The sequence below is a fragment of the Panthera pardus genome, unplaced genomic scaffold, assembly GCF_024362965.1.
Source record: "Panthera pardus isolate Hobbes unplaced genomic scaffold, ASM2436296v1 HiC_scaffold_13, whole genome shotgun sequence".
Classification (NCBI taxonomy): domain Eukaryota; kingdom Metazoa; phylum Chordata; class Mammalia; order Carnivora; family Felidae; genus Panthera; species Panthera pardus.
Window position 1 is genome coordinate 1082769 of NW_026526688.1, and position 24082 is coordinate 1106850.

At 53.1% G+C, this 24082-nt stretch overlaps 1 protein-coding gene across 1 annotated transcript in view; it reads right to left on the minus strand.

Moving 5' to 3' along the window:
• The window catches only part of ERICH1 (glutamate rich 1), a 51649-nt gene extending 28178 nt beyond the window's left edge, over positions 1–23471 (minus strand). The window contains exons 1-2 of the mRNA XM_019427996.2: positions 23357–23471; positions 4197–4343 (exon numbers count right to left, since the gene is read on the minus strand). Coding sequence (XP_019283541.2) covers positions 4197–4343; positions 23357–23378 — 169 coding nt within the window. The 5' untranslated portion in view covers positions 23379–23471. The remainder of the gene's footprint in view (positions 1–4196; positions 4344–23356) is intronic.
• Positions 23472–24082: the final 611 nt, after the last annotated feature.

A 24082-nucleotide genomic window follows, 5' to 3' on the forward strand; every position in this document is an offset into this window, starting at 1 on the left:
GAGAAGGTGTACAGTTGGCCAAGAATTGGGATTTGGAATACAAAAAGAAATGAAATCTGTAAGATAAACACCAAAAAAAAGCCCAAGAGGAAAACGGGCAAACAGTATGGTTTACACACATGCGCAAGCCGCCGAGCTCTTTACCTCACTAACCATCAGTAAAATGAGGTGCAGACTCCCTCCACGTGAACAACATGGGTTTGAGCTGCTGGGGTCCACTGATATGGAGATTTATTTTGATACATACGGTACATAACATGAATAGATTTTCTCTTCCTTATAATTTTCTTAATGACGTTTCCTTGTCTCTAGCTGACTCTGTAGTAAGAATACAGTATATAATACATATACAGACATGTGTTAGTTGACTGTGTTATTGGTAAGACTTCTGGTCAACAGTAGGTAAATTTCTGGGAGTCCCAACTGCCCGGAAGGTGGCATCCCGACCCCTGGCTCGTTCAAGGGTCAGCTTGACTCAACAGGAATAACTGTTGAGTAGGACCCGGGGAAACAGGAACTAGCAGGTCACTTGAGTGGTGCACGTCTGACAGGCAAATTGGCAAAATGAACAATAAATCTGAAGCTACTTCTCTGGGGACACGTGCTTGGGAAACGCCTGTGTGCAAAGGAGAGGTTGATGGTGACCCAGCGTATCCTTACTTCTAGAAAAGCCAGAAGAACGTATGATGTGCTTTTCCAGTCAAGACGGGGTGGTGGGAAGCGTGCACCACCTTGCCCAGAACAACCACAAAGACAGGCCAACCTGATGAAACAAGTTCCAGATGCTGATCTCTGAGGAAGGGAACCAGCCATGAGACTGTGGCCATGCTGGCCTGGGGCGGAGTGAGCTCGAGGATTGGGGGTGGGGCCTGGCAGCTGGGCTCCAGGGGGAGACCCCTGCGTGTTCTGCTGAGCGTGATGTGGGTGCCCCTGTGAGGAGCTGCCCGGCGGGGGCTGGGGCTCACAGCCTGGCACTGGGGGGAGCAACCTCAGGGAAGGGCCAGACAGAGCTGGGAGGCTGGGCAGGAGCACAGGAGAGGTGGCCCCTTCCGACCCCCTTGGGGCACCACTGGATGACAGACGGCAGCTTCCGCGGCCACGTGGACTTCTGCCTTGCCGCCTGGCCACGCACACCCAGCCGGCCGAGATGTGAGAACATCTTAGCCCCATGGAAGTCCAACAAAACCCACAGAAAAGGACAAGGCATGGGACCAACAGGGCATCTGTAGGCTGTGGGGCAATGTCAGGTGGCCTCGTACGTGAACTTGAAGCCCTCCAAGAAACAGTCAGGGAACATTCCCCACGTGATGGAAATCACAACCCCAGAGACCCAAGAAGCTCAGAAACTCGAAGGAGAGCTGTGCAGGAAACCACACGAGGCTCCGAAAACTCAGATTGCTAGACACCGGAGGTGGGGGGTACATCCCGATACAGTCACACAACAGCACAGGACGGCGGCTACATAGACAGCAATCGCCATCGTTAATATAAAGTTTCACAAGCCCCCTAGGAACCACGTATATATACTAAAGTATACACACTGTATCAGCAAGCATGAAACTACATGGGAACCGGGGCTTCCAAATTCTAGGGAGACGAGAGGGAGACGTGGCTGGAGGGTGTTCGAAGATTTCACTTACGCTGTGAAACCCCAGGGGTGTACCGTTGTACTGATGTGACAACTTAAACACTGCAAGGTGATGGCCACTCCCCTCACATAAGTACGACATCTATTCTCAGGAACTGTTGGGTACACAATACAGAATCGCTAACTGTATTCATCACGCTGTACATTAGCCCCCAGAACTTATCCCCCTTATAACTTTAGGTCGGTTCCATAATCTCCCCGTCCCCCAGCCCAGCCCCCAGCAACCTCTGTCCATTCTCTCTCAGTTTGAAGTTTTCAGCGTCCACGGAAACGTGAGATCATGCTGTGCCTGTCTTTCTCTGCCTGACTTACTCACTGGGTATAAGGCCCTTGAGCTCCATTTGTTATATTTTTTTATACAACAGCAGGCTTTCAGAGAAGTGGCAAAGGTTAAGAAGTAAAAGACCTGGGTAGAAGGGGTTCCGAGACATCTGTCGTATCATCAAGATTTTATAAGGAAATATTCACATCTTAATGGAAAACTGCAGTTTTTACCAAAGAGCTTTGTCTATTTTCATGACATCTCCAGGCATTCATAGATGTGTCTCCACATACTGATTTTCACGGACCCATAAAAAGCCCAGATTCAACAGCACGAACCTACCTGACCGACGCCCAGCCACCTGCTAGCCCACCTGTCAGCCCGGAGGTGGGCACTGCTCTTGCACACATATTCCCTAAAAACAAGTTTTAAAACTGGTGCCTCCGTACATACAAGTTATAGAGCTTGAGAGCCGCCATATGGAAGACTTACTTGTGCTGTGTCTAAGGGGGATCCAACACACCACAGCCACTTAAATAAGATACGTGATCAAACTCTTGGCTCATTCACCCTTTTGTCCTCTGGAACTCCAACTCCCCCACAGTTTTGCCCTAATATAATAATTTTACTGCATCATGCTTCTCAAATAAACCGTCTTCTTTAAAAAGTTTCTATGATGGTAAACATAATTTTTTCTACATTATTAGAATTAGTAAAAGGCAATTGATCAAAAGTAACAATTACTGCTTTTAATCATTACCCACTACAGAGCAAGTCCCTTGGGCCAAGATTCTCTGCTGAGAGGGAAGGAGTATGGAAGCACATGTGTCACTGCTACGAGACAGGGTCCTACAGGAACACTACCCGTTTTCATTTTACAGAGGTAACTGCTCAGAAACTCTGAACAACAAAAATAGGTAGATGACAGCATGTGGCTTTTTAAAAATAGCAATATTACTCGATTCATTGAATTCTTTGTAAATAATATGCCAAAAATCAAGGAGAAATCCATCATCAAACAAAATTATTATTTTTTATTAAAGATTTTTAAAGTTTATTTATTTTGAGAGAGAGAGAGAGAGAGTGTGTGAGCAGGGGAGGGGCAGAGAGAGAGAGAGAGAGAGAGACAATGCCAAGCAGACTCAAACCCACAAACTGTGAGATCATGACCTGAACCGAAACTAAGAGTTGGATGCTTAACTGACTGAGCCACCCAGACACCCCTTCACAAAACTATTTTTTTTAATCTTTATTTATTTTTGAGAGAGAGACCAAGTGTGAGTGGGGGAGGAACAGAGAGAGAGGGAGACACAGAATCCAAAGCAGGCTCCAGGCTCCAAGCTATCAGCACAGGGCCTGATGCGAGGCTTGAACTCACGAACCATGAGATCGTGACCTGAGCTGAAGTCAGCCACTTAACCAACTGAGCCACCCAGGCGTCCCTTCACAAAACTATTTTTAACGATCGGCTGATAACTATTTCCTTCAATTTTGCTGAAAGCAAAGGAATGTCTAATACGTGACTTGGAAAGAGATGTGTTGCATGTCCTTAGAATAATTCGCTTTCTTTCTGTGAGACCAGTATTCCCCACCGTCCCTTTGGTGGGCACACCGTGGTGGTGTCTATGCCTGGTAGGTCCTCCTTTTGCAAATGGGGGACCAGCAGCTGAGCAAAGTAAGCCTGCAGGACCCTGGGCACTTGCTTGGCGCAGGAGCTGGATAGTGTCGTGGACAGCAGTGTGGACAACGGTGCAGGCAGTGGTGTGGGCAAGGGCGTGGAAAAGGGCGTGGACGATGGCGAGGACAACAGTGTGGATGGTGGCACGGACAACGGTAAGGACACGTTGCTGCTGCGAATACCCACGTGAAAACGTTTGTGCAACATGTGTTTTCACTTCTCCTGGGTGTGGACAACGACATGGAAATGGCCAGGGGTCCTCCCCGCGCCCCAGCCACTGCCCCGTGCTCCCTGGCTCTCACAAGGGGTCCTCCCCGCGCCCCGGCCACAGCTCTTCACACTGCTTCCGCACCTGCACCGGGACGAGGACAGTCTCTGCCCAGCACAGTGAACTCAAGCTGGTCTTTAACGGAGGTGCCAGCACCAGCTTCTCTCCGCACTGAGCACGCTGAAGTCCAGTGTGGGCACAGTGACCTTGCACTGCCAGATACAGGACGTGCAGGGTCACCACCCGACAGCCAGGCCAGAGCTGCCTGCTCCAGGGCAAAACATGACAACTGCCAGGTCACTGACCCCCCCCTCCCCTCCCCCCCCCGCAAGCCCCTCACCTGTCAAGGTGGGGGCACTCCTGCCCCTGAGGTCCGTAGTGGCCACCCTCTCGGCTGGGTTTCCAGAAGCTGGAGCCACGAGTACCCTCTTTTCTTGGCCACAGGGAACACTAGGGAAAAGCCTCCTCAGAACTTTCTCCACGAACACTACAAGTGAAAAAGAGAAGAAAGAATTATTCACGGAGGTTCATTTAAATTGCAAATGGATTTTACCTAAAATAAAGACAAAGCCTGACATTACCACCAGAGAGAAAAGGGAATGTGCGTGAGGACAACCTAGCACTGTCCCCCGAGGACCCCCAGCACCATCCCCTGAAGCCTTGCCAGCACTGTCCCCTCAAGGACCCCCAGTACTATCCCCTAGAGGACCCCCAGCATTGTTCCCCGAGGATCCCCAGGACCGTCCATCAGAGGACCCCCAGGACCATCCATCAGAGGATCCCAGGACCATCCATCAGAGGACCCCCCAGGACTGTCCAAGAGAGGAAACCCCTGCACTGTCCATCAGACGACTCCCCCAGGACCATCCATCAGACGATCACCAGGACCATCCATCAGAGGATCCCCCAGGACTGTCCATCAGGGGAAACCCCTATACTGTCAATCAGACGTTCCCCCCCAAGACTGTCCATCAGAGGACCTTCAGGAACATCCATCAGAAGACCCCCCAGGACTGTCCATCAGAGGACCCCCAGAACCATCCATCAGAGGATCCCCCCAGGACCGTCCATCAGAGGACCCCCCCCAGGACCGTCCATCAGAGGACCTCCCTGCACTGTCCATCAGAGGACGCCCAGAACCGTCCATCAGAGGATCCCCCCAGGACGATGCATCAGAGGACCCCCCAGGACCATCCATCAGAGGACTTCCCTGAACTGTCCATCAGAGGACCCCCAGAACAGTCCATCAGAGGACCCCCAGAACAGTCCATCAGAGGATCCCCCCAGGACCATGCATCAGAGGACCCCCCTGCACTATCCATCAGAGGACCCCCAGAACTGTCCATCAGAGGAACCCCCTGCACTGTCCATCAGATGACTCTCCCAGGACTGTCCATCAGAGGACACCCAGGACCATCCATCAGAGGACACCCAGGACTGTCCATCAGAGGACACCCCCAGGACCGTCTATCAGAGGATCCCCAGGACCGTCCATCAGAGGACCCCCCACCAGGACCACCCATCAGAGGATGCCCCTAGGATCGTCTATCAGAGGAACCCCCTTCACTGTCCATCAGATGACTCCCCCAGGACCGTCCATCAGAGGCCACCCAGGATCGTCCATCAGAGGATGCCCCTAGGACCGTCCATCAGAGGAACCCCCTGCACTGTCCATCAGATGACCCCCCCCCCCAGGACCATCCATCAGAGGACCCCCAGAACCGTCCATCAGAGGAACCCCCTGCACTGTCCATCAGATGACTCCCCCAGGACCATCCATCAGAGGACCCCCCTGCACTGTCATTAGATGTCATTAGAGGACCCCCAGGACCATCCATCAGAGGGCCTTCAGGAATGTCCATCAGAGAATCCCAGGACTGTCCAGCAGAGGAACCCCTGCACTGTCCATCAGACAACCCCCCCCAAGACTGTCCATCAGAGGACCCCCCAGACTGCCCATGAGAGGACTCCCCTGCACTGTCATTAGAGGTCATCAGAGGACCTCCAGGACCGTCCATCAGAGGATCCCCCCAGGACTGTCCATCAGAGGACCTCCCTGCACTGTCCATCAGAGGACCCCCAGAACCGTCCATCAGAGGATCCCCCCAGGGACCGTCCACCAGAGGACCCCCCCAGGACCGTCCATCAGAGGATCCCCCCAGGACCGTCCACCAGAGGACCCCCCCAGGACCGTCCATCAGAGGATCCCCCCAGGACCGTCCACCAGAGAACCCCCCCGGGACCGTCCATCAGAGGACCCCCCTGGACTGTCCATCAGAGGAACCCCTGGGACCGTCCATCAGAGGACACTCCAGCACCATCTTCCAAGGGCCCCTAGTACTCTCCATCAGGGGACCCCCAGCTTGGTCCATCAGAGGACCCACTCCCTACAGGACCAGCAGCCTGGATGTCCACAGGTGTGGGGACAGGAGCCAGGCTGGGAAGAGAGGGCAGCAGGCCTGGAGAGTGGAGCATATGAACTCAGGTATTTATGATTGGGTTTACAAGTAGTCTTTCTTCCCTGCAATGTTCTCTCTCTTTGAAATTGTGTAAAGTACAGACTGTGAACCAGTCTCCGAATTTGGGGTCCAGGTCCTGGATGCAAAGTGTCCCCCTAGACAGGATCACACAGAATAGCTCGGGACGAGGGGTGGAGCCGGGCAGACAGAGCAGGGCCGGGGGGCCCAGCAGCACAGGACACTCCCTGGGGAAGTGCATCCGCACACACTCCCCGCTGCGCTTAGGAAGACAAGCCTGGTTCCAGCAAGTACAGGGAGATTTTCCACTTTGTTTATTTTAGTTGACATTCTGCTTTAACCGGGGAGAAAGCTGTCATAATGAATAAGCATTTCTGTCCGGATATAATGTGGATAAAGAACGGGCTTGAATCTCAAAACGGCATCTTGGAAGAGGTGAGGGAAAGCGTAATAAAGTAAGTTTGTTTTAACCTTGGTAAATGTAGAAACGGGTGCATGAAGGAGAGAGCTGCTCTGGGGTGGCCAGCAGTCAGGGGCAGAGTCAGTGCGCTCGGGGCAGGCAGGCCAGCTTCCAGATCCCTCCATCGCTGGCGCATGGGGACTGGAAGTGGGTGGCCCTCGGCAGGGACAGGACCCTGAAGTCACAGACCCTCCCAATCTCATCACACTCTCAGGCAGTGTCCCTACTAGAAATGACTCCCACTGACCTGGCCAAGTTATAAAAACATAATTAGGGTTTAAAATACGAAAGGGTGCCCTCCACCCTGATGGCTCCTCAGATAATCTACTAAAACCAGGCCGGCACTGGGAGCCTGTGCAGCCTGGTGGCTCCCAGGGAGGAAGGAAAACCGTCCGTGCTAGTGACACAACCATTTAAGGCCACAGGTCCTAGCAGTAAAAGATTCCCCATGCACTTTTGTTGAATGTTCTACAAAATCTTCACTGGCATAGGACCTGGCACAAAGCGTGTTTCCAGTACAATCTGCTGAGGGGAAGTGTTCCCAGAGCCTTCTGTAGAACACGTTCACAGGCAGGGTGTCTCAGAGCAGCACCCAAACTGGATTGTGGGGAGAAGCAGCTTGTTTTGCACGTTAAAAAAAAAATGTTCCGTGGTACTCAATGATATCAGTTAGAAATTCCATCGCCGTGTGATTCCTTAAAGGGCAGAGAGGAATGCTCTGTTCTGCCCCTGTTAGGTAGGACCCCGGGTTAAGGCTAGCTGAGCCCCAGCACTTCCCATCACAAGATGGGCAGAAACGCCCCCGACATGGCAGCACTGAGACAGGCATGGCTGTGTGACAGATGTGGCTGCACCTACCACATGTGGCCCTCCCACCTCACCCACGAGTAGGGCTCTCTGGGGTGCCTCTCCCCCTCACACACCTCCCACCAGCCACTAAAGGGCGAACCTCCACACCCACGCTGGTGTTTACACACAGCACTTGTTATTTCAATGACGCAGAACTGAACTCGCCTTTCCCACCCCATGTTGTATGCCCAGGGCCACTTCCCGACACCACGAGCGGCTCCAGCCTCATCGTGTACAAGCAGCCGGTGTCAGAAGCAGGGCCCGGGCGTGCCTGTGAGGAACAAGGGCACATGCACTGCACCTCATCTGTCTAGGATGCCGGTGGCTGGAAACCTGGGGTGATCATCAGTGACCCGAGCCGCTGTGAACAAGCCTCCAGACAACCTCAGATCGCAGGAAAAGAGGCCACGTACTCAAGGCTTGAAGACAAATGTAAACACAAACACAACTTAAATATAAAAGTTCTGCACTTGAGCTTTAAATCCCATGTGATCATGTGGAGGTGGAGGGAGAACAGTGCAGATTCAGATGTGCTGATTCACGAAGGTCGAGAAGGTCTGTTCAGTTTACATTTTAGCAGATGACAGACACAGTTCCCCTAACTTTGCCTTTAAAACTAGGCCCAGTGGGGCACCTGGTTGGCTCAGTCGGTTAGGGGTACAACTTCAGCTCAGGTCATGATCTCACGGTTCATGGGTTTGAGCCCCGTGTCGGGCTCTGTGCTGACAGCTCAGAGACTGAGGCCTCCTTCTGATTCTGTGTCTCCCTCTGTCTCTGCCCCTCCCACACTCATGTTCTGTCTCTCTCTGTCTCAAAAAATAAACACTAAAAACAAACAAATTCAACCCAGTGGTCCAACAGCCAGAACAGAAAGAAAACCTTTTAGCACCCTAAGCTAAGCTGGGTTAAGAATCTTGTAAACCCAAGTGGTGAACGTGATTTCTCTCCTACACTAGCAGGTGTTAAAACCTCATAAGCAAAAACGTCCTTTCCCGCGGGACTAGGCGCTTCTCAGGACAAGGCTGGCATCTGGCTACTGCACCATGGCACGCTGGCTCTCCAGAAGTTGGAGGTGCTCGAGAGACTCCTTCCTACCCCCGCTCCTTGGTACAGCACTGTCACAGGAGAATGAGTACTGGGTACACAATTCCTGACAGTCGTTGGGATTGACGAGGATACCGAACACTGGAAATGCTGGCTTTATGTCCTACTGTCCATGATCCATGAGTTACTTACAAAGTGCACCATCGATAGGCACAAGAACAGATGATCTAAGAGATGTCATGATGGGTTTCTCAATGTCAAGGGGGAGTTTTGTCTTCAATGAGAATTTTAACTAATAAATCTGAACCCAATCTAACTATCCAGGTATCTCAGAATGAAATCATTTTGCTAATAAATGCACATCTGATGCTTTCAATTGCCAGAACTTAAAGCATAACGTCTTTGTAAAAATATCACTTTAATTTAAAATAATCAGCTTTAAAGAGCAATGTACAACAAAATAACAATTACTTTCTGGCAACTAATATTGCTGGAAGATTCAGTCACGTGCCTCCCTCTATCTCAGTGTTGAGACTACACGATAAAGTCGGGAATGAGACTCTGTGGGGTGCCTGACCTTCAGGTCCGCACAGCTGTGCTGAGACAAACAAGCCCTCGGTCCACCACATGCACACAGCAACACTGCAGTTCTAGGGGACAATGTGGCCACAGTGCATGGAAGCAGTCACATGGACTCTCCTGTCGCTAAAAGAGTTCGTAGTTTATTTAAACAGAAGTAGCCAGCTATTTCAGGCCTAACAACATGTTGTACAGCCACTTAAACTCTCACTGCTACTCAGAGCCTACAGAGTTATGAATGAAACATGTACTCGACGAACCGCTTGATGGTTTCCTGCAAATATGGACTTAATTCTGTAAACAAAGCATGTCTTCCAACTGGCCAAATCTACTCAGTGAGTCATGTTAAAAGCAGAGCAGGAAAGAAAGTACAGTAAAACCTTGGATTGCGAGTAACTTGTTCTGTGAGTGTTCCGCGAGGCGAGCAAACATTTCCAATAAGTTTTAACTCGATAAACGAGTGAGGTCTTACAATACAAGCCGTATGTGACAACAGACGTCACATGATCACAACTGAGCCGATGGTTCTTCTCTCTCTCGCTCTTGCTGCAGGATTGTGCATGGTCGTCAATGCAATGTCACGTTTCCGTGAAATCCTCAAAAGGAGGCAAAAGCAAGTGTCATTGGATAGGTTCCTTGTTAAAGCTGCACGAAAAGAAAAAGATTCCATTGAGCCAACAGATGGCAGTCATTCTGTCAGTGACAGTGAAAGTCATCCTACATAGTAACCCTCCTCTCTCCGGTCTCCCTCACGCTGGCCATGAAGGTTTTCAAAGATAAGTGCAGGTCAGTTGGTTTACTTTTATTATTTTGTATTATATTACAGTATTGTAATCATCTTTATATGAATATTTTTGTGTGGAATGAATCATCTGAGTTTCCATTATTTCTTTGGAGAAATTCACTTTCATGTAGAAGTGCTTTGGATTACAAGCATGCTTCCAGAATGATTTTTGCTCGCAAACCAAGGTTTTACCGTATCATTATGTCTTTCAGGATGCTGGTACGTAGCAAAGCATTTTTAAAAAGTCTTTCATTTCTGGTTTGCTGAAATGCACCTTTTGACCTAGTGTGTTTGCGTGTGTTTACTCACTACAAATGTTAACTCTTCTTCAATGCAATTACTATTTTTAAATCTCACATTTGGGCATAAAAAGGGAAGAGTATATTCCATTTTTAACAAAGGTGTTAACGGCAGCATTTCAAGGAATTGCTTTCCCATTTGCCGTGATGTTAGAGCAGAAGCCTGAGAATGCCATGCTTGCGGTGTGCAGCAAGCTTCTGGAGGGCAAGCAGGTAAGCCCTCCCAGGTGAGCTCCCCCAGGTGAGCCCCCGCAGATGAGTCTCCTAGGTGAGCCCCCCAGGTGAGCTCTCGCAGGTGAGCTCTCCTAGGTGAGCCCTCGAAGGTGAGCTCCCCCAGGTGAGCTCCCCCAAGTGAGCCCCCACAGGTAAGTCTCCCAGGTGAGCCCCCCAGGTGAGCTCCTGCAGGTGAGTCCCCGCAGGTGAGCTCTCCTTGGTGAGCCCTCGAAGGTGAGCTCCCCCAGGTGAGCCCCCACAGGTGGGCCCCTGCAGGTGAGTCCCCTAGGTGAGCCCCTGCAGGTGAGCCCCCCAGGTGAGCTCCCGCAGGCGAGTCCCTGCAGATGAGCTCTCCTAGGTGAGCCCCCCGAAGGTGAGCTCACGCAGGTGAGCTCCCACAAGTGAGCCCCCACAGGTAAGTCTCCCAGGTGAGCCCCCCAGGTGAGCTCCCACAGGTGAGTCCCTGCAGGTGAGCTCCCCCAGGTGAGCCCCCACAGGTGGGCCCCTGCAGGTGAGTCCCCTAGGTGAGCCCCTGCAGGTGAGCCCCCCAGGTGAGCTCCCGCAGGCGAGTCCCCGCAGGTGAGCTCTCCTAGGTGAGCCCCCCGAAGGTGAGCTCACGCAGGTGAGCTCCCACAAGTGAGCCCCCACAGGTAAGTCTCCCAGGTGAGCCCCCCAGGTGAGCTCCCGCAGGTGAGTCCCCGCAGGTGAGCTCTCCTTGGTGAGCCCCCCGAAGGTGAGCTCACGCAGGTGAGCTCCCACAAGTGAGCCCCCACAGGTAAGTCTCCCAGGTGAGCCCCCCAGGTGAGCTCCTGCAGGTGAGTCCCCGCAGGTGAGCTCTCCTTGGTGAGCCCTCGAAGGTGAGCTCCCCCAGGTGAGCCCCCACAGGTGGGCCCCTGCAGGTGAGTCCCCTAGGTGAGCCCCTGCAGGTGAGCCCCCCAGGTGAGCTCCCGCAGGCGAGTCCCCGCAGGTGAGCTCTCCTAGGTGAGCCCCCCGAAGGTGAGCTCACGCAGGTGAGCTCCCACAAGTGAGCCCCCACAGGTAAGTCTCCCAGGTGAGCCCCCCAGGTGAGCTCCTGCAGGTGAGTCCCCGCAGGTGAGCTCTCCTTGGTGAGCCCTTGAAGGTGAGCTCCCCCAGTGAGCCCCCACAAGTGAGCCCTCACAGGTAAGTCCCCCGGTGAGCCCCCCAGGTGAGCTCCCGCAGGCGAGTCCCTGCAGGTGAGCTCTCCTAGGTGAGCCCCCCGAAGGTGAGCTCACGCAGGTGAGCTCCCACAAGTGAGCCCCCACAGGTAAGTCTCCCAGGTGAGCCCCCCAGGTGAGCTCCCACAGGTGAGTCCCTGCAGGTGAGCTCCCCCAGGTGAGCCCCCACAGGTGGGCCCCTGCAGGTGAGTCCCCTAGGTGAGCCCCTGCAGGTGAGCTCCCGCAGGCGAGTCCCTGCAGGTGAGCTCCTCCAGGTGAGCCCCCCCCCCCAGGTGAGCCCCCGCAGGTGAGTCCCCCCTCGCCCCCAGGTGAGCTCCTGCAGGACAGCTGGCTGCACTCTGCAGCACTTCCTAGCCAGGCAGTCTCACAACAGGGGAAAACGGCCGTGTGCTCCATTTGAAAAAGCTCTTATGAAAAAAGGAAAGGAAATAGGAACATTTTCTTTTAGAATATTCCATTCTGAAAAAAGCAAAAGAGAATTATAAAAGGTGGCACAGAAAAAGCACCCCATGACCTTTGACACCACTGAGGACGTTACTCCCCCGTCAATATCAGGAATGTTTTTCTTTCTCTTAAAAAAGTTCACTTGGATCACCAAGTAATACAGGTTCCCCTCAATATTTGTGTTCACAGTCTACTTTATCTAAAGTGGGGGAGCAGCTGTGCATTTAGTCCTCCTAAGTATATGCCATACATCTGGAGAGCTGTCTGGTGCGGATGAGAAGTGTTTACTCATTTGTGATTCTACAGGCAAATTTGTCAGAACCTAGGTTCTCATCCCTGCAAACCACGGTCTCCTGGAAAAGCGGGACTCTGAGGGGACGAGCAAAACGTGTGTGGGGCTAGTCTGGGACATGAGGAAGGCAATTAGTTCAAAAGCAGTCTTTTAAAGGGTGGACATTACTGGGAAGGAGCACGGCCAACGAGACTACATTCTCACTGGAACTGCACAAAAATGGAAGGGACCCCAAATACCCACATAACTTTAAAATGCTTGAGAGGAAAACATAGAATAGGTTTACGACACTCTCTAGGTTTCTGGTGAACACACTTACATGTGGAAAAGTGATCATCTAGAGCTTGGCAGTTGCCAGGCTTCCTGAAATCGCACTCAAGAAACAGTGCTGCTGAAAACAGAAGCTCGGTGGCCGTGGCTGAGAGACCGTGCCCTGTCCTCACCTTGGCCTGACGCCAGGAAAACCGTCCAGAGTGCACCAGTGACAGACACACACGCACCAGTCACGGCTCCAGCGAGAAGGGAGAAATCTCCCATCTCAGCAAATGCCAGGTCAAGCCATGCCCCTTTCCATCCTGAAATGGATGACTTCTGAGTATCTTGTTTTAACAGATGCTTTAAATTCCTCACGGTTACTGTATTTCTTGGGATCTCATGTTCTGAATTTTATCTTTGCCGTCAAGACCACGTTCAAATGCCTGCCTGGTACCTGCCAGCCTATCCATAGCTTTCTCAACAATGTTCAATGTTTTATTTTTCCATTTTATCCCAATAATGAAGCAAGGTATTTAACCACTGTCTGTAATCAAGGAATAAAGGAATAAATTGACAATAGCACTATATCATTTCACAAGATAGAAAAGTTCAGTATAATATGTTAATTTAATAAATGACACTTTCTTAATGAGTTTCATAATAGAATCATAAATGTAAGAATGATTAGCTAAGATTTAAGCAAGAGTTGGCAAGCTTTCTGAAATACTCATTAAAAGGGAAACAGCACTCAAAGTAAAACCAGAGACTGTTCTCAAATGGGACGTACTTAGAACGTACACCATGACTGACACGTGCTCTCCCGTGTAAGGATTGATGTACACCGAATATGCATTTTCTCCCAAACTGTAACATTAAAGAAAAGCCCAAATTTTGTCTCTAATTCTTGCAGAACGTCAACATCACTGACTGGATCAGCCACCAGTGGGCACGGCGGAGCCCTGCCCCACGCGGGACCCCGAAGGACACGCCGCGGACCAGGGCGCGGCCCAGCAAGGGCCTTGAGAAACTTGCTTCAACATCCTGGGGACCCAGGATAACCCGTCACGTTCACTCCAGTACTTTTATCGCTCCCAGTTCGACGAAGAGTGGCTCCTCATCGCTCAGATCTCGAATTCTGCCCAAAGCGCACAAGGGGAGACTGGCCGCGGGTCACTGGCACGAGCAGGGAGGTTAACCGCTTGCTTTGTGCAAAAGCAGACTGGCGAGCGCCCGCTCCCTCCACTGCCCAACGTTACCCCACGGGTGTCCCTAAAGCCACCTCCACTTGGGGACTGGGCCTCCTCCAGGCGCCTCCTCTCCAGCCCCCGAGCCGGGCATGCGTGGGCCTCCCCCCAAACGATGCCCTCCCATGCTGGCTGTCGGTGCTGCTCTGTGTCACCGTCAGCCGGGCTGTGACTGTGGACCACGCACTTCACGTGTGCCTTCCGGCAGAGCCCTTAGGATAAGGCCAGCGTCACCACACGCTGCACGCAGTTCACCTTCAGGGTACAGCTGCCCCTCGAACGATGTGGGGTTTGGGCACGGACCTTTGTGTCCTTGAAATTCCCCAGTCAGGAGAACTTGTGAGTCTCCCTAAACTTGACCAGAAGTCTGGCCAATAGCAGTCGATGATCACTTGCCTTGTACACTACATGTATCCTGTCGTGCGTTCTCACAACAAGGGAAACCAGAGAGAAGAGAAGGATATTAGGAAAGTCGCTCGGAAGGGACAACACACTCATCGCACTGCACGGTTCTGACCGGAAAACACCCACGTACAAGTGGACGCATGCAGTTCAAACCCGTGTTGTTCCAGGATGAGCTGGGTGATGATGTTCTGACATCTTAAAACTTTCTGGCTGGGGAGACCACCCCTCACAGGGCAGCCCATTCTTAAAGGAGAGCAAACCAGGGCAGTCACGTCCATTTGCAAACTGCTCCATCCAGAGCCCTGCCTCCCCATCTGTCCTGTACCCAGGAGCAGCACCCCTCTGCTCTGCCTCCCCCATCTGTCCGCCGCCCCCAGGAGCAGCACCCCTCTGCTCTCCCTACCCATCTGCCCCCCTGCCCCCTGCCCCTAGGAGCAGCACCCCTCCACCCTGCCTCCCCCATCTGTCCCTGTGCCTAGGAGCAGGACCCCACCAGCCTGCCTCGCCTGTCAGACCCTGCCCCCAGGAGCAGGACCCCTCCGCTTTGCCTCCCCCATCTGCCCTGCCCCCAGGAGCAGCACCCCTCCGCTCTGCCTCCCCCATCTGTTCCCCTGCCCCCAGGAGCAGCACTCCTCTGCTCTCCCTCCCCATCTGTCCCCCTGCCCCCTGCCCCTAGGAGCAGCACCCCTCCACCCTGCCTCCCCCATCTGTCCCTGCGCCTAGGAGCAGGACCCCTCCACCCTGCATCCCCTATCTGATCCTACCCCCAGGAGCAGGACCCCTCTGCTCTGCCTCCCCCATCTGCCCTGCCCCCAAGAGCAGCGCCCCTCCGCTCTGCCTCCCCCATCTGTCCTGTACCCAGGAGCAGCACCCTTCTGTCCTACCTCCCCCATCTGATCCTGCACCCAGGAGCAGCACCCTTCTGTCCTACCTCCCCCATCTGATCCTGCACCCAGGAGCAGCACCCCTCTGCCCTGCCTCCTCCATCTGTCCTGCCCCCAGGAGCTGCACCCCTCCACTCTGCCTCCCCCATCTGTCCTGTACCCAGGAGCAGGACCCCTTCACTCTCCCTCCCCATCTGTCCCCCTGCCCCCAGGAGCAGGACCCCTCCTCCCTGCCTCCCCCATCTGTCCCATCCCCCAGGAGCAGGACCCCTCCGCCTTGCCTCGCCCATCTGATCCTGACCCCAAGAGCAGCACCCCTCCGCCCTGCCTCCCCCATCTGTCCCTGTCCCCAGGAGCAGCACCCCTCCACCCTGCCTCCCCTGTCTGACCCTGCACCCAGGGGCAGGACCCCGCCGCCCTGCCTCCCCTGTCTGATCCTGCACCCAGGGGCAGGACCCCTCCGCCCTGCCTCCCCCATCTGTCCCTGCACCCAGAAGCAGGACCCCTCCACCTGCTTCCCCCGTCAGATCCTGCACCCAGGGGCAGCAACCCTCAGCGTTGATCATCCTGGGCCCCGGTGCAAGGCAAGAAGGGCCACCTTTATTGCTCAAAACTCACCAAAATTGTACAAACTAGCCGGTCCTAAATTGTTTACCATGCCTTGCCGGCCTGTCCCAGCCAAGCCCAACAAAGCCCATTCACGGTGTGAATCCTTCCCTGCCTCCTGGGGCATCCCCATGTCGTGCCCCTGTCTCTAGGACCCAGGAGTGTAACAACCCTGGCTTTCCTGAGCCTCCGCTCCGGGTCCTCTTGTGGCTGCACCTGACTGGCCGTGTCACGCAAGAACCCTGGACGGCCCCCACGGATGGAGGGGACAACTGAGGATTACAGGGAATGCCATCACAGGGGCCCACCACCCTCTGAACAGCAGCGTCCCACCCTGGGGCATGGAACCTGCTGCCCACACACCACACACCCCAACCGGACCCGTGTCTGATCCCGAAGAAAGTAGTCTGTAACTGCCAACCTACAAGGTCAGTCCCCACATCCAGGGTTTTTGGGAAGCTTCTGTCCCCCGCAGCTGCTGTCTTACTCCCCGTCGTCTCCACATACCCACGAACCCCCAACAACACGCTAGCTGGCCCTCCTGCCACTGTAACTGCCCCTTCCCACAGTTATGCCGTCCAGTCTCGGGTGGGTCTTTAATGGAAGCAAATGCCTATCCCTGTGGTGCCTGAAACCTGCAGCTCAGGGTCCCTACCCCCAGCACAGGTGCCCTGGGTGGCCAGGACCCAGCATTCACCCAACCCCCTTGTTTTACATGGAGCCATTTGTGCATTTGGTCGCTGGGCCATTCATTTCAGAAGTGCTTACTGAGCTCATTCATTCATTCATTCATTCATTCAGGAAGTACTAACAGCCCATCTATTCATTCATTTGTTGAGGAAGTGCTTACAGAGCTCATTCATTCATTTATTCCTTTGTTCAGGAAGTGCTTACTAAGTTCATTCCTTCATTCATTCATTCATTCATTCATTCAGGAAGTGCTTACTGAGTTCATCATTTGCTTAGGAAGTACTTACTGAGCTCACTCATTCACTCATTTGTTCAGGAAGTGCTTACCGAGCACACTCATTCATTCATGTGTTCAGGAAGTACTTACTGAGCTCATTCATTTATTCATTCATTCAGAAAGTGCTTACTGAGCACACTTATTCATTCATTCGTTCCTTCAGGAAATGCTTACTGAGCACAGGAAGCCTGCCTGGTAGAAGGATTCAGACAGGAATCCGGTGGTGATGATGCAGAAGGCAGCCGTGTGTGATGGAGGGAGCACGCCATCAGGGGAGCTGGCACCATGGGGTGGAGGTGCTAATCCAGCCTTGCTGGCTCTGGCCTGGGCAATTTCTGTGATCAGTAAAGCCAGACCATGTCTCCTGTAGAAGCATCACAGGCATAAGGATGAAGCTGTGCCCCAGCAGTCACCCTGTGCCAGCTGGCACCGAGCATGCAGCTGCCCAAAGAAACAGGGGGCTCCTTCCCACCGAGGTGCAACCCAACCAGAGCCTGAGGTTCTAAGATCCCAGAGGACCTCGTCGACACTGAGAAGGCTGAAGGTATGACTGGAGAGACACGTGCACACAGGTGTATGAACACATACACACACAGATACACATGTGCACACACACAGAGACACACACATGTACACGCAGATACACGTGTGCACACACACGAACACAAAGAGACATGTGCGCACACATGCAGAGATATACACACGCACATACGTGTGCACACACACGTGGATACGCACGTACAGAAGACACACATGTGTGCACAGTGGAGATACACATGCACACACGCATGCACAGACACACGTGCGCACACACAGAGGCACACATACATGGACACACATGTTCACAGACGGATACATGTGTACACACATGTGCGCGCACACACGCACACGTGCAGAGATCCACACATGCACACACGCGGAGATATACAGACACATGTGCAAAGAGATACACACACAGACACACACATGCACACAGAGATTCATACGTGTACATACATGCAGAGATACACACATGCACACAGGTAGACACACGCATGTACATGCACGAGCACAGACACACATGTGCACAGACTCACATGTGCACACACAGACATGCACACACAGACGCCCCATCCCAGTCCTGCTGGTGTAGGAACGCTATCCTCAGCACCCAGGCCACAGAGAGCACCACGGGGAGGGGTAGGTTATGCTGACCACAGAGCCCTCCCACAGAGTCATGGATTCAGGGATGAGGACAAGAGCTCGGTCATCCGGAACTGAGGCCACCACAGTTCAGATCTCATCCAAGGAAAGTCCTTGGAGGACAAGGATCTTGTGGCTCGCACTCCTGGCTCCTGGGCGAGGTGCGCCCTGGGAAGACCAGTCATGGCGGGAACAAATTCTTATTGAGAAGCAACTGGAGGGCCGCCCGGGTGGTTCAGTCGGTTAAACACCCAACTTCGGCTCAGGTGGTGATCTTGTGGTTCACGACTCAGAGCCCTGTGTCAAGCTCTCTGCTGACGACTCAGAGCCTGGAGTCTGCTTTGGATTCTGTGTCTCCCTCTCTCTCTGTTCCTCCTTGGCTGGTGCTCTGTCTCTCAAACGTTAAAAAAAAAAAAAAGCAATGGACCATCTGCATCACACACGCACTCCCCAACCTGGCAGTCGGCCTCATGAACACAGGAGGCAGGTGCAGGCAGAGACAGGTCAGGGCCAGGTTCAGGATCCCAACCAACGTACAAGCGCGTGCAGGTGGGAAGCCAGGGCCACGGGCACTCACTCAATCCTGATAACATGAGAGGCTGAGATGACCGTTTCCTCTTGATGAGACATCTTAGGATTAACAAAACTTAACTGAAGGGTGGGGGTGCTGGATGAGACACAGGTGCACTGCTGGGGGACAGGCACTCTGCCATGGTCTTGACTTGCATCCATTCCTGCAATCCTTTCCACCTACAACTCATCTTGTGAGTACAGGAGCAGGGAGGGACAGGGGCGTCCACGCTGCAGTCGTGAGTGGCAGGGAGTGAGGGACAGGGGCTGAGTGTGTTCCTCCTGGTCCAAAATGGACAGCACACTCTCAGCAGGCTGCCCTGCCCCAGCACGTAAGCACCCCCTGTCCTGGGGGCCAGGGGAGCTCACCTCCCGTAAGACGCGGGCCAAAGCCCGCACAGCCTCACGCAGCATGAGCTGGGAGGGGTGAGGACGGGGCGCTCTAGACTCTCGGGAGGCGCCGTCTGAGGAGCCACCATCCTCACCGTACACACTCGAAGCAGCAAAGCCGTTCCCAGGCGAGTGCAGCAGTGAGGTTCTCTACAGGTGGACGAGGCGCCTCCTGAGATACCGCGCACCTGCTACAAGAAGCTGTCCGGAAAGGTACGAACAGGCGCCTGTCGGGCAGGTGGCAGGAGCACTCACCCTGCTCCCTCATCTGAAGGGTTAACCGTGCAGCTGCTGCGGGGCGGTGCTGTGTGACATGGGGACCCAGCTCGCCCGCCGCACACCTCTTCCCCGGGCAGTCGGCCCTCAGGGCAGCTACTACCTGATCCCTGATCCGCCGGGGACCCTCCCGGCTTCCAAGTGCTGTCCTGCTGCCTCCGGCTTCCTCCAACACCGACTCCCGTGAGCACGGCCACCCCACCTGACTTAGCACTTTGCTCCCTGCTGGATATGCGCCCGCCCTCCGCAAGCAGGGAGGAAGCCACTCCAGCCACCACATAGGATGTGCGGGCCTCCGTGCGGTTCACGTCGGTCACGGAGGGCTGTGCATTTCACGTCTGTCTGCTCACTCACAGAGGTGTGCGGAGTCTGGCCCCGGAGATGTCTGCTCGTACTGCTCACACATTTTCCCACATAAAATAGAGCATATTAAATAAAAAAAAATTACTCAAGTAGTATCGTTGCAAAGGCAAAGCATCGTCCCCATGAATGCCGCAGAGTTCTGCGACACGCTGTCTGAGGGGAAATTAGGGCATCAGGGGGATACACAGCCCAGTGGGAGCAACCTTTCAGGGAAAAACCCTAGGACCACCGCTTCAGACAGACTGCCAGCCCGCCCGTGGCACGTGCCAGAGCTGAGTACCTTTCTCCTGGGATGTGTCCTCATCAGCAACCATGACCCTAGCCCAGGGAACAGGTTGGAACCTCCCTAGAAGCAAAGCACTTGCTTCCCTGCTGTGTCCCCAGTGCCTGAACGAGATGCCACACACACTCAGCAGACTCAATACGCATTTGCCGTGCGAGCCAGTGTTAAGAGTTCTGCGTGAAGTTGACTTGATGCAGCCGCTGTGGGAAGCAGTGTCTCTGAAGGGCAGCTGGACGGCGAGAGAGCAGGGATGCCAGCGCAAGTCTGCACCGGCCCCGGCCTTCTCCATGCACCACACGTTCCCCAGACCGTATGCTTCCACAATTTACAAGTGCTTAGACGTTTTTCCAACTATAATCTCCCGTAAGTGTTTCTGGAAGAGGGAGTGTTATCCCAGAGACATGCTCTTCAGTGATCTCGTTAAAAAGACTCAGAAAGCTAATATTTTGTTTCCCACTTACATTTAATACATACTAATCCGCCCTTCCAACCGCAACGTCTTAAACAACCTAACTTTGTTGGACAATTTTATCACCGATCCAATGGGAAAAGGAGGTCTTTTCAGAGAAGACTCCTGACTGCGGAAAACAATGAAAGGTTTCTTCAGTGAGCTGAGAAAGGCCTTTACAATTGACTAGGCACAGGAGAGGACCATGATTTCTTGCAGAGGGAGAGCATTCAGTGTGAGGCTTGGAAGGGTCACAAACACACACGGGGTGAGAAGGTATGAGGAGAAGGGGTGGACGCATAGTAGAAGAGGAAGGACTCCTGTGTGAGGGAGAAGAAACCCTAAGGGCTTATCAGCCAACCACGAAGAACCACAATGGCCACCTGGGTTGGGACTGCTCCCAAGAACCTCAATTTAACCTGCAGATTCTCTAGTCCTACTTATGGTGTGTGTGTGTGTGTGTGTGTGTGTGTGTGTGTGTGTGTGTGTAAAAACAGTGCTTTGAGTACTCGTTAAGATGTTTTAATGTTCCTTTTGGAGCCTAACATCTGACTGGTTAGAAATTAAGTCATCTTAACCTATGATGATCTGTTTTTAGAGCTCACTATGGGGAAGTCAAAACTCAGCAGGATGCGGTGCAGTAGGGAGGCACCAGCATGGTGTTTTCCCATAAAGGAAGCCACAGAGAGGGGAACTCTAGTACTCTCCATATTCTGCCTTTTTGAGAAATTAGTTTCCTTTGCTTACTTTAAGCAAGCACTTATTACCTATAATGGACACTTGACTTTTCATTTCAAAGGGCAAAACCACAATCATCCATTCTAAACTTAGAAAAGAAGAAAAAAATAACCACAGCCTGAACCAGTCCAAGCAACATAAGAAATGTCTCAAAAACCTTCACTTTTACCTGAAGCCATAAAACTTCTAGAGGAAAACACAGGGAAAGAACGTCTCAGTGACGGTCCTGGTGAATTTTTTGAAATGACACCTGATGCGCATGCAACAAAAGCCAAAATCAACAAGTGCGAACCCCCTAATTAGAAAGTGGGTAGAGGATCTGAATAGAAATTTTTCTATAGAAAACATAAAGACGGTCAAAGAACACATGAAAAGATGCTCAATACCACTGTTTACCAAATGCTAATCCAAACCAGTGAGAGACCTGTTAGAACAGCAGTGATCAAAAAGGCAAAAAATAACAAATAGTAGGAGGCGGAGGACAGGGAACCCTGTGCACTGTTGGCGGGAATGTAAGTTGGTGCAGCCACTACAGAAGGCGGATTCCCCAAAATATTAAAAACAGAACTACCCTATGATCCAGCAATTCCACTTCCGAATATTTACTCAGAGGAAATGAAATCTGGAGCTCCAAGAGATATCTGCATCCCCACGTTCATTTCAGTGCTATTTACAAGACCAAGGCATGGAACAGCCTAAGAGTCCCTCCAGGATGGATGAATAAAGATGATGTGGTGTAGACGCGCAGTGGCATATTCAGCCATTAAGAAAGAAGGGAATCTTGCCATTTGCAACCACATAGGTTGACCCTCAGAGCCTTGCCCTAAACGAAATAAGTCAAACAATGACAAATACCACTTGATCTCACTTATCTGCTGCGTCTAAAAAAACCCTAGACTCCCGGGTACAGAGAACAGGCTGGTGGTTACCAGAGAAGGGGAGGTGGTTACTGGGATTGGGAGAAGCCGGTCAGAAGGTACGGTCTTCCAGTTCTAGTCTTGTAGGACTAGTAACTCCCAGAAAGTCGCGTACGGCACGGCGACCAGAGTTTACAATGCTCTGTGGTAGAGCTGAAAGTTGCTAAGAGAGGAAATCCTACAAGTTCTCGTCACAAGGAGACTACGTGAGGTGCTAACTTACGGGGACCATTGGCAGCGTCCACGCACGTTACATCACTGTGCTGCCCACGTGGAACAGGTACGGGGTTGAATGGCAATCATATGTCAATAAAACCGGGGATAAACAAAACCTTCCCTTTTGTCATTTGAATGCTGAGGATTAAGTGGTAATGAGAAGATACAGTTTCTAAGACTCCAAAATGTTAACCAATACATTTGTATTCCGCCCCTTGAGTGCTGGTTGAAAATATTATCAGTTAACAAAGGCTGGGTACAAGGTAGAGTATTATGTCCATTTTACAGGTGAAGAAAATGAGGCTCAAAAAGGCTTCTGACCTGTTCCCAGGGAGGAATTCCAGTTATCAAGCAGACTGCTCAGTATAAGCCACAGGTCCCTGCATCAGCTTTGGGAAGTGCCTACCGCCCCATCTCCACCCTGCAATCCCACAGTCACTCATGGAAATGTGCTCCTTCCTCGCTCCTTTGGGGTCCCACAGGCCTCCTTGCCTCTGCCCAGTGCCCCTGGACACCCAGGGCTGCGATGAGGATCCCAGAGACACCGGGGACCCAAAGGGGGTGGGGGGTGGGGGGTCCTCCTGGCTCCTGGTGATCTTTCTGGCCCTCAGTGATCCCCGTTCTCCACCCCCACCCTCCCCAACACCTGTCAGGGTCTGGGGACCAGGTAGGAGGTGGGCCAGGGATCGAGCTAGAGGTAGGCTGGGGTCCCAGGTCTGGGTGGGAGGTGAACAGGGCTCTAGGGTCTGTGTGGTGGGTGGTCCCAATCCAGGAAGGAAATGGACAAGGCTCTGGGGTACAGCCGGGAGTGGGCCGGGGGTCTCGGAAGGAGGTGGCCAGGGCTCTGAGGTTCGGGAGGGCGGTGGCCAGGGCTCTGGGGTCCGGGCGGAGGGTAGGCAGGGGGTTCGGGAGAGAGGTGGACAGGGAGGGCTATGGAGCCCGGGCGGAGAGTGGGCTGGGGGTCCCGGAAGGAGGTGGCCCGTGCTCTGGGTTCTCGGCGGTGGGTGGGCCGGGTGTGCGGGGTCTGGGTCCGAGAGCAGGAACTGGGAGGGCCGCGTCCCCTTCCCCACTACCCACCTGCGCCCCCCGCCCGCGCCTCCAGACCCCTACCCAACATACCGTGCCGTCTCAGCGCTGCCATGGCGATGCTGCGACCCCAGCTCTATCCCCGCGCCAACAGCTTCAGGGCCAAAGTAGCGCTGCGACGCTTCCGGATTCCGACCCTCTATGCCCACCCACAACAATCGGCGTGCCCAATCGGGATCCAGGGTCTTTCCCGCTGGATGCCAATCAGCGGAGTCCCGGCTGTGGATTGGTTTTTGCGGGGGCCGTGGGCGTGACCAAGGGCGCTAGTGCTTGGAGCATGCTCAGAGGGAAGTGACTGATTACTGGGTGAGCCGGCTTCCCGGTTTTGGTGCCTTAGAAGAAAGTCAAAAGATGCAGGGAACTCCAGTCTCATATAAAGCCTATTAAACTATATCCTCTCCTTATTACCGTTTATCAGTATTCAAATGAAAAAAGGGAATTTTTTTATTTTTTCCCAGTTTTATTAAAATATAATTGAAATACAACACTAAGTTTAAGGAGGTATTATGAGTAGGGGTTCAGGGGGAAGGGGCTACGGAAAGGGGGTCATGGGAAGGAGTTCATAGGGACGTGGTCATAGGAAGATAGCAGGAAGGGTCAGCAGGAGGGGATCAAGGGGAGAGGAGACTCAGTGGGAGGGGCCCCTTGGTCCTGTGGCTCTGTGACCACTTAAGGTGTCACCTGGGGTTCTGTGGCCCCAAATCAGGGGTGCCAGTGCTGTAGGGGTGGGAGCAGTGCAGGGGTCCACTTAGCGCCCAC